The 10,251-nt window shown below is 41.6% G+C and overlaps 1 protein-coding gene across 1 annotated transcript; it reads left to right on the forward strand.

The window, feature by feature from the left end:
- Window positions 1-3,509: 3,509 nt before the first annotated feature.
- On the forward strand, window positions 3,510-4,817 carry LOC147747575 (uncharacterized protein F54H12.2-like). The gene has a single exon (XM_086925692.1). The coding sequence runs from the start codon at window positions 3,510-3,512 to the stop codon at window positions 4,815-4,817; it is 1,308 nt and encodes a 435-aa protein (XP_086781818.1).
- The last annotated feature ends 5,434 nt before the right edge of the window (window positions 4,818-10,251 follow it).

Below are 10,251 nucleotides of genomic sequence, written 5' to 3' on the forward strand. Positions count from 1 at the left end.
ATTAAGGATCCACAACAGACTGCTCATGACTGCCTGTATCCATCTCACACGGCTGAAACAGCCCGCTATATATGTCATTTGATAGACCCCTGTAAGTTATATAAACTGTTAAAGTCTGTGTACAGGACTGCAGCCCCAAAAAGCGGCAGACCTGCTCTAATTAGGATCTTGTCGCAGGCCATCAGAGAAATCCAAAATGCATATCATATTCAAGCAAAACTTTCTAACATGAGGGATCTTTGCAGATCTATTATTAGAAAGAGGGTGGAGCGATCTATAGAAAAACATGCTGTAGATGTATATTATAAAAATAGAAAACAGGTGGGGTGTTTGCTTCCCCTAAAAGTTTTATTTTAAAATTTAATTAAAGAGATAGCCTATATTGCGGTGTTGTACAAAGAACCACAGCATTATTGCTTGAATGTTAAGATATGTTGAAAAAGGCTGATGTTATAAGTTACTGTTTGACTGTTTAATACTTATTTTCAGGATATAGAAGTGGAGGTGGCTATCCAGGATTCTTATGAGTCATCGCCGGAATACCTATGTATTGCTAAGGTGTTATATGATTTGCCTAAAGAAAGAATCGCTGAATTACATCCATCAAGCTTAGGCTTTTCAAAAATGGTCCGATTGCTAGAGGCCCACAGCCACGGTAGCCCCAGATGCTTATGCGGATGCGGTGCAAGTATGTGGGCGCCTGTGAAGGATGTATTTTGGAGCAACTATATATACTATATGAGAGGTTTAATCCTGCCCCGGAGGGCCAGCTTAAATTTAACCTTTGAGCTCCTAACTGATGATTATTTTAAAAGCAAAGGTTTGCTGCTGTGCGAGAGAGAATTGTATGAACTATTGACAGCAGCTAGTATCCTTGCAGTGCAGAGTTGTTGGAGGGGTGATAGGGTTAACCTATACAGTGCTATGGACTATATAGCTTTAAAAATATCAAGATGTGTGACTCTACGACGACAGCTGAGACAAGCGCCAAAATTCTGCACTCCTTTTTAATGTTGGGGCCATAGACAATGTAAACTTGTAAACTCTGGAATCATGATATCTTGTTATCTTATTTACTTATAATAAGCTGTCTATACACAAAACAAGCGTCTTTCATTTTGTGGTTCAGAAGTGTTAACATGTCGGGGGTGTGTTAAAGAAGTTTTATTATGATACAAAGGATATCTCGAGCTTTGGCAGTGGTGAAGCATTGTTTAAAAGGGCTAAGGCTGAAAAGAAACCCATCAGCAGAACCCAAGTGCAGGAGTGGCTATCCGGTGAAGAAGCCTATTCACTACATAACCCGGCGAGGAGACGTTTTAAGAGGAGACCCACTATTGTTAATGCTCAATTAGACTATCAATGGCAGGCCGACATAATAAGTCTACAAGATCTGGTAAAACATAATAATGGATCCAGTTACATCTTAACAGTTATAGATGTATTGTCTAAATACGCCTTTGCAGAAGCTCTAAATGATAAAAGTGGAGCAAGTGTCACCAAGGCCTTTAAAGTAATCTTTAGGAAGGGCCGAACCCCTCAAAAACTACAAACAGATGCTGGAAAAGAATTTTTGAACACAATCTTCCAGAAAATATTAAAACAACATGGGGTACAGCATTTTGTAACCAACACGGAGGTAAAAGCAGCTGTTATAGAGCGCTTTAACAGAACCTTAAAATCTAAGCTGTGGAGATACTTCACAGCATACAACACATATCGATATTTACCTGTTTTACAGGATTTGTTTGCTGTTTATAATGCCAGCTATCACAGAACTATCAGAATGGCTCCTGTAGAGGTAACAGCCAACAATTCTCTGGAGGTGTGGAGAAGGGTATACGGCCGTTACTTCAACGCCAAAGTAAAGAAGCCTGTTTTTAAAAAAAGGGATCACGTCAGGGTTTCAAAATTGAAAGGGCTCTTTACTAAAGGTTATCAACAGACATTCAGCGATGAGATATTCATAGTTGATAGTGTTGAGCTTAAAGAAGGCATGTACATTTACAGGTCGAAGAACTACAACAGTGAACCAGTGACAGGTGCTTTTTACAGTGAAGAGTTACAAAAGATCCCAGATGATGTAAATAGGATTTACAGGGTTGAAAAGATTCTAGAGTGGAAAGGGAGGGGTGCAAAAAAACAGGCCTTTGTTAAATGGCGAGGATGGCCTGAGAAATTTAACAGTTGGGTATCAGCCAGCTCTCTGAAGGACGTGTGAACGCCTATTGCTCAAAAGAAGGAGGAAGCAAAATGGAGACATCCTCCTTTTATATTACATTGCCCTCTAACGCATCGTTGGATATGTTCCCTGATAATAAAATATCAAATTACACTGTCAAATTGGCTAAGCCGGTGGATTTGAAAGGGGAATGGGAAGTTGCCCTAACAGAAATACAATACCCTCGTACCTGGAATACTTTTAAGAGGTCTGAATCTAAATTCACTATAGAGAAGTCAAAATCTGAGCCTCTTTACATCATAAGCTTTCCTCACGGGTACTACCCTACAGTTAATGCTGTGGTGGATGCCATTAACAAGACAATAGCCAGTACTGCGGGGCTTTCCGACGTTCAACTGGTGCTAGATAACTTCAGACGGAAGGTTTTTATTAAAGAACCCAGCCAGGATGCGGTATTTATCACCAGTGGAAAGTTGAGCCGAGTTTTAGGAACGGTCCAACATATAAAAAGCAAACAGGATCCAGATCTGACATGTCCAGATATTGATGGGGGTTTTTACACACTCTATGTTTATACAGATATAATAGAACCCCAGAGGGTTGGAGATAGTTATGCACCCCTACTGAGATGGGTTCAGGTGAGGGGTGAAAACAACACAATAGCTAATATTCAATATATTAAACCTGACTATGTAGCAATTTCTAGAAATCATTTTGACACTATAACAATTATGATCTTTGATGATCAGTCCCAGCCGGTGTCCTTTAAATACGGGAAAGTTATTGTTAAGCAACATTTCAGACCCCGCAGCGGTGGTGACTATTAAGAGCTCAGCATGGGTGCTATGAAAGCCTACGGCAACCCTTCTATGTATAGAGAGTATTACAAGCACCAGGCAGGGTATGGAGGGCCCCCATACTTTCAAGGAGCACCTGTTATGTATGGGGCGGGTCTAGGAGGTTTTTTCCGGAGTTTGTTCCGAAGGGCCATGCCTTTTTTGAGAAAAGGTTATGAAATTGCAAAACCGCATGTAAAGACAGCTGCCCAGAATATAGCCCAAGATGTGGTGGGGTCTGTGAAGTTTGCTGTAGTTGAACGTATGAACAGACAACCTCAAGAAGGGTCAGGACTACTGTACAAGCCCCGCCTCAGTATTAAAAGGAAGAGGCGGACGTCCAAGCGTCGAGGGCCCCCTGTGCCCTATAAAAAAAGGAAGCGCTCTTCAAAAAGAGCTCACAAAAGAAGATCCCCAAGGAGGAAGAGAGCTACGAAGAAGCCAGCTGCCTCTAGCCTTAACATTTTCTAAAAGGAGTGACACGCTAAAACATGGCTTTTGTACACTGCGCTTCGGGCGAATGCGCCAAGTCAGAGTTAGATCTGTTCTCTCTAAAACCAACACAGACCAGTATCGAAAACAGTTTTTTCATGGAGGTATCACCCTTAGCGGCCCTGACGCCACTGGCCCCTATAGAGTTTTACGTATCTGGGTCCACTGATATGTATCTAGATCTCAACAATACTCGGCTACATGTGGTGTGTAAAATTGTGAAAGCAGATGGATCAGATATTGCTACAACCGCTAAAGTGGCTACCATTGCTTACCCCATAGCGACCATGTTTAATCAGGTGGATATTACCTTGGGTGACAGACTCATCACGCAAAATGACAATATGTACGCCTACAGGGCTTACATGGAGAGTATCCTGAACTACAGCAGCGATGCCTTGGACACACAACTTTCGGCAGGTCTTTTCTACAAAGATACTTACGATAAGTTTGAAAACACTGCCCTGGATGGCCCCAACACAGGTTTTGTTAAAAGAGCAGGGTTTGCTGCAGAGAGTAAAGAGTTTGACCTTTTGGGGCGAATACATTCAGACCTCTTCTTCCAAGATAAACTAATCGTTAATGGCATAGACCTCAAGATCAAACTCAACCGTAACAAAGATGCCTTTTGCCTCATTACTGGGGATGCCGAACACTATAAACTGCTCTTACAATCTGCATGCCTGTATGTAAAGAGAGTGAATGTATCACCAACAGTCAGATTGGCCCACGCTGAGGCTCTACAACTATCTAATGCTAAATATGCCATTGAAAGAGTCTCTATGAAAGTCTACAGCATACCGGTGGGGACCAGATTAACACAGCAGCAAAATGTGTTTCTGGGGCAGCTACCAAAACTTGTCATTATTGGGTTTGTTGACAATACAGCTTTTAGTGGGGCATATAACTCCAACCCTTTTAATTTTAAGCACTATGGCATCAACTATGCGGCCCTAGTTCATGAGGGAGCTGTCATACCTGCAAAGCCATACACACCTAATTTTGGAACTGGAAATTTTATTAGAGAATATCTTGGATTAGTGTCGATAACTGGGAAGCACCTGCGTGATTCAGGGGTTGTCGTATCACGTGAAGGATATGGCGCAGGCTACACGCTATTTGCCTTTGATCTGACCCCGGACATGGAAGATGGGGACCATTACAGCCTGGTTAAAAATGGAAATCTAAAAGCTGAATTCCGCTTTAGCGCTGCCCTAACTACAAATGTGAACATGGTCGTTTTTGCTGTATTTGATAGTGTCATACAGGTTAATCACGCCAGGCAGATTCTGTTTGACTATCTTTGAAAATAATACAAAATGGACACTGTTCAGATAAGAGCCTTCTTAAGCCGACATAGAGACGCTAAGAAATACTTTTTGAATGTTTATCCCAGCGATGGTTTGCCTAAGGAGATAAGTTATGAAAGACCCCGATCTCTGGTCTTTAACACAGATCCACATCATGAACCAGCAACTCACTGGGCTGCTATGTTTTTGAACAATGACAAAGTAACTGTGTTTGATAGTCTTGCAGAGTTTCCGGAGCACAGCATCTATACAAAACCTATATTCAAGTATTTAAAAAAAGTGGCTTCTAGAGTAGAATATAACAAGTTGCCTGTACAGGATTGTCTATCTATAACGTGTGGGGAACATTGTATATATTTTATCTGTAAAATGTCAGAGGGTCTAACTTTTAGACATTTTTTAAATTTATATTCAAGTGATAAAGCCAGCAATGATAGGCTTGTTACCCGCTATATGAAAGAAGGCTTGAAACCTATTCCTAGCATTGTTACAAATGAATACGCTATTTGCCAAAAGTGTAAAGTTTTATAATGCATGTTTGTGTAATGCTCATTTTTAAAAATAAAAAAATAATTAAATTAATAAACGTTTGTATTTAAGAAACTACTCAGACTCTGTGTTTTTACTCAGCAATAAGAAAAATAAACAAAGACAGTAGAGTGTTGAAAAGTTATAAATGTTTATTACAAGAATTGTGAAATATTCAGGAATCACACATGTAAAAGTTGGTACAGTACACCCTCTTTATATACAAAAAATACACAATCATGCAGTAACAGGACATAAGCAATTACTTAATATGGGACCCATCGCTTTGTTTTAAATAGAGACTTTTTAGCCTCCAGAGGCACATCTCCAGTGTTATTTGCAGGGATTAGCTGAGGTAAGAATGGGGACATGGGTGAATTTGAAGGGGTGTGAAAGGCAGATGATAGCGGAGGGGATGCAGCACCGTAGCTCATAGGTTGTTTCAAAAGTTCAAGTTGGCGGCGATGCCCAGGGTTACCCACAAGCGATGATGGAATGTTGAGCTTCGCAGCAGCTCTTAGAAACTGTTCCCATCCTCTTGGGGCTGTCTGTCGTGAGAGGGTTTTAGGATGCGTGAAACTTTTGATCAGATCATACATATGTGACCCAACAACTGACTGCCCCTTGTAGACGAACTCACCGCGGTCATTCCAGGATGTTAGGTCTTTAGAATCAGCCATTTTACTTAACAGCATCTGCTGTACCTTTGACTCACGTTCTGTAGCAAGCTCTCAACCATAGAGTCAGTGGAGCCCTGTGGCTGCGCTATTGGTGATGGTGATGGCTGGGTTGGGGCGGATACCTGGGGTTGCTCGTCATCAGCAGTATATAAAGTCAGTTTGTTTTTTTCAGTCTGCAGCTGCTTGTAATATTGCAAGAAATTCTGGAGAGCTCGGGAGTAGAGCCCCGCTTTAGCTTCAGGCTTTAAGTCTGTGCGGGCCAAAATATCTTTAATTTCAGCATCCAGGCGGAGCATTTCAGATCTCCTTATGTCCCATGTATCATTTGTAGAGGGTGACAACTGTTCAAGCTGCTGTTGTGGCACTAGATACATTTTCTGAGTGTAATCCATCAGGTTCGGGTCAGTAGGCTTGTAATTAGAGGTATAGCTATACCCAACAGAGCCCCTATAAAGCCCCCTGACTGCTTTACTAATTTCTTCTTTGAAGTAAGGGAGACCCTTTTATTACTAAGCTTCTTGATGAGCTGCCGCCTCTTCTTCAGCACCTTGTACTGGCTAGTTGAAATAGGTACATTACCTTTTAGGGTGTTTAGAGCAATTTCTGAAATGGCACCAACTAAGTCGTCCGAAGCAGCACATAGTATGGCTTTTCTCTGAGGGGGGCTGGCTGTAACAAGCATTTTTAGGAGGGCCATATTACGTCGTAGTCGGGCAGACATTTTTAACACCTTATGGTGGAGCGCTTTGTGGATAAATGGGGTCTAGGCATTTTAGCGCATCTTTTTATAACTTTTGGGTCTAGGTTTAGGGGTGTAGGCGACCGGTAGCTCAGGCGGGAAGATATCAGCCCTCAGTCTGTAGTCTTCTAGAGTCCGGGGTTTTAAGTCCACCAATAAGTAGCCGTGGGGTTTAGTGGTTGCATCGTTAAAGGCTTCCATAAAAAACTGGGTGTTCCCCGGATACATTTGTTTAGCTATAACTGTTATTTGCTGTTTATCCCTGGGGTTTTTAAATAAAACTAGGTAGGAAGCGTTGAGGGCTATAGACCGGCTGCTCTTACCCTTGTAAAACAAGTTCTGAACGATGTAAAATATACTCGGATTACGATGGTGGGAATATTGAGTAAAAGCTCGCTCTATTTCAGGATGGTCCCCGCCTTCTCGCATAAGATCGTCTACAATTACCATATTCACACGATCTTTGGGTAACAAGTCATCCTCGTTAAGACTAGTAGGTATCCCTTCTATAAATCTAATGTACGGAAACTGGTGGGTGAGCTCCCTATAAAAATCTTGCCAGCAGGAATAAAGCCAGACAATATTATCAGGCGTATGGGATAAAACGACCCGAGCATTTTCTAATAGTTTTTTTATGAAATAGCTTTTGCCGCAATTTGATGGGCCCGCTATAACACATGAAAAGGGGTGTTGCAACCTGGTATCCATTCTGGTAGAGGTTCTCAGCAGTAATGTATCTTTAGTAACCATAAGGGACAGTTTTGTAGTCTGACCTTAAGACCCGTTTATCGAACACTACCCGCAATGTTTTATGCAAAAGCCGTGTTGTGATTTCCCATCTCTTTTTGTTCCTCACTATAGAAGGCTGACTTACAACAATGGTTTTGTCACAGGGGTGATTGGTCTTTTGGGCATACTCATGCACTATATTCTTTAGACTGTCGAAATTTATTTTTATGGTATTCTGAACATTTAATGTTATACCTTTGACTTTCATACAGACTTTATTGTTAGAGGTATTGTAGCTGTACGGTTTGGGTCCGGCTGAGCAAACTGGACTATGAATTCATCCTTATCTAGTTCACTAGTTAAATCCCCTAGATAGTCTCCCAGAGGCGGGTCTTCGTCCCCAACTTTACTCACAAAAATAACAGAGTCTGTGTCATGATACAAGCACCTCTCCTGTAGTTTATCTAGCAACTTGTAAAGCTCCAAACGAGTGTGCGCTGTTGTAAAACAGGCTATAAAGATGTTTATATTGTTACTGGTTGTGGGGTACTCTTTAGCATGTTTCCAACCCAGCATGGCTGTATCATCATTAATAAACTCACAGGTGGATATGTCATAACAGGGGGCAAAAAGGTAATTAAACAACTCGTCAGGATCAGTGACGATGGTTGTGTTTGGGAGGTTGGTACGTTGTGCAAATTTACCCCATAAAGAATTGAGGCATAACTTTGCCACCTGACGCTTGGTGGGGTTGACTTGGATAAAATCGGGTCTCAGGTTTATGCCTTCATGAGCATAGTATTCAGAGATGTACTGTTGCTTGGAGGCAGCATCAGTGCACCATTCTGGATACCCAGAGGCCTCCTGCTTGTCTCTGAGAAATAAATTAATATACTCAGAAAAAAGCTGCGTTGTAGTCCTTTCAAAGTGCCAAATTTAAAATATTTTACCTAGCCTGTATCCATTCTTAAGGGCCTCTTGAACCTCTATGCTACACCAGGTACCTGTCAGCATCCTCTGTGCTTCAGTGTGGGGACATAAGTCGGTCTCTTTACTTTCAGCGCATGTTCGGCAAAGGGGAAACATGAGCTTACTATCCACTCTGTAGGGCAACACTGGAAAGTAAAGACCCTTGGATGGATATATTTCACACTTAACTAGGCCAAAGTATGTGTCTAAAGATTTAAAGTCGTGGTATATAATAGTGGGGTGTCCTTCGGGGTATAACTTCAGTTTGTTGACAAATGGATACAAGCTTGTGAAATCATAGTAGTGTATTTTCTCCCCAGGACTCACAGCTCTGTACAATTGTATCGCATTTGTACGGCCCCCGAATAAGGCCTGGCGGGGATCCAGAGGTTCAGGTAACTGCTCCCTCTTGAGAAAAAGATCTAACTTGCCGTCTGATGCCAACATGTCAATCCACTCATGTTCCCAAAGGGTTCTCATAATGAAGCCCTGGTTTTCAATATATTGAGCTTTCACCAGGGTGCGCCTATAAAGGTGCTCAAACTTTGTGTCCATCAGTTTATTAAACGCATGGGGCTTGTAACATCTGGGGCATCCATGATAAAAGCAACCATTGTATTCAAAGGCTGTTGGTCTCCCATTGATTACTGCGTACCCATCCAAGTAGTAGGAGCCCAGGCGATATTCACCGCCCTATAAGGCGTGCTGAATGTAGATGTTTTCTTTGTTAGAGATGTACATAAGCCATTGTATTGATGGTGTGGAGTAACGCTTTTGTTTACCATTATAGAGATTGGCTGGTATTAAGGCTATGCTTCGAGGTTGTAAAAACATGTGCTTATAGATAGACATGCACATAGAAGCTAGCGTGATACTTTGAAAGGGGTCAATGTACTCAATAGATTCGCTCTCCCTAGGCGTGCTGGGGTTGGTCACCTCCACCTGTTTAGTCATGTCTACAACTGCATCTCTAAAAAGGTTACAAGCCTGGCGTAGGATCATAACATCCGCCTTACAGTAGGCTTTTAACTCGCTCTGAAAATTAAAGGTTTTGTCATTGTTTTCACTATACCACTGTAAAAAGTTAATTTTCTCATCTGGCATCATGTACTCAATTCCATAGCTGTGAGTAGGCGGCATAGGACCCTCGTAATTTTGATTAGCCCATGTGTTAAAAAAATGGGGGAAATAACCTTTACATCCAGGAAAGCCAAAAGCTTTTGGCAACTTACTTAACTTCATGGGCAGAAAATTTAAGGTGTCTATAAAACGTATTTGTAAGGTTACAACAGTTACAGACATTAACTTAGAGCCCTGGGGGATGAGCTTTACAGGCATCTTTTCACTAATCAACTTCTGTAAAATAAAAAAGGAGTCATACCCCTTTGAGTTATGAGCCATCATGGTATACCCCTTATATATATAGATGCTTGGTGTAAATGTGATCACAGTGGGCACACAGATACTTGGCACCTAAAAATCCTTTTAAATTCAGAATACCATAAAAATGGTTTTAGTGGTGAAGAACATAAATGGTCTTGTTTTTCAGAGGCTGCCCAGATGTGAAGTATCGCCATGTGCCGCTGCTGTTGTACAGAATTTTTACTGTTACTTTAAAATAGTTCTCAAAAAGCCCTAGGTATCCAAAACCAACAGGTTGATTTGTAGGTACTTTAAGAGCTGTGTGGGCTGCATTAGCTCTAGACAAGATCACAGCATCACTAGTCTCACGGCTAGCCAAAAGTCCTGCTATGCTGGCAGCCAGACATGTATTAGCTTCAGGGTT

The sequence above is a fragment of the Lissotriton vulgaris genome, chromosome 1_1 (assembly GCF_964263255.1).
Source record: "Lissotriton vulgaris chromosome 1_1, aLisVul1.2, whole genome shotgun sequence".
Classification (NCBI taxonomy): Eukaryota; Metazoa; Chordata; class Amphibia; order Caudata; family Salamandridae; genus Lissotriton; species Lissotriton vulgaris.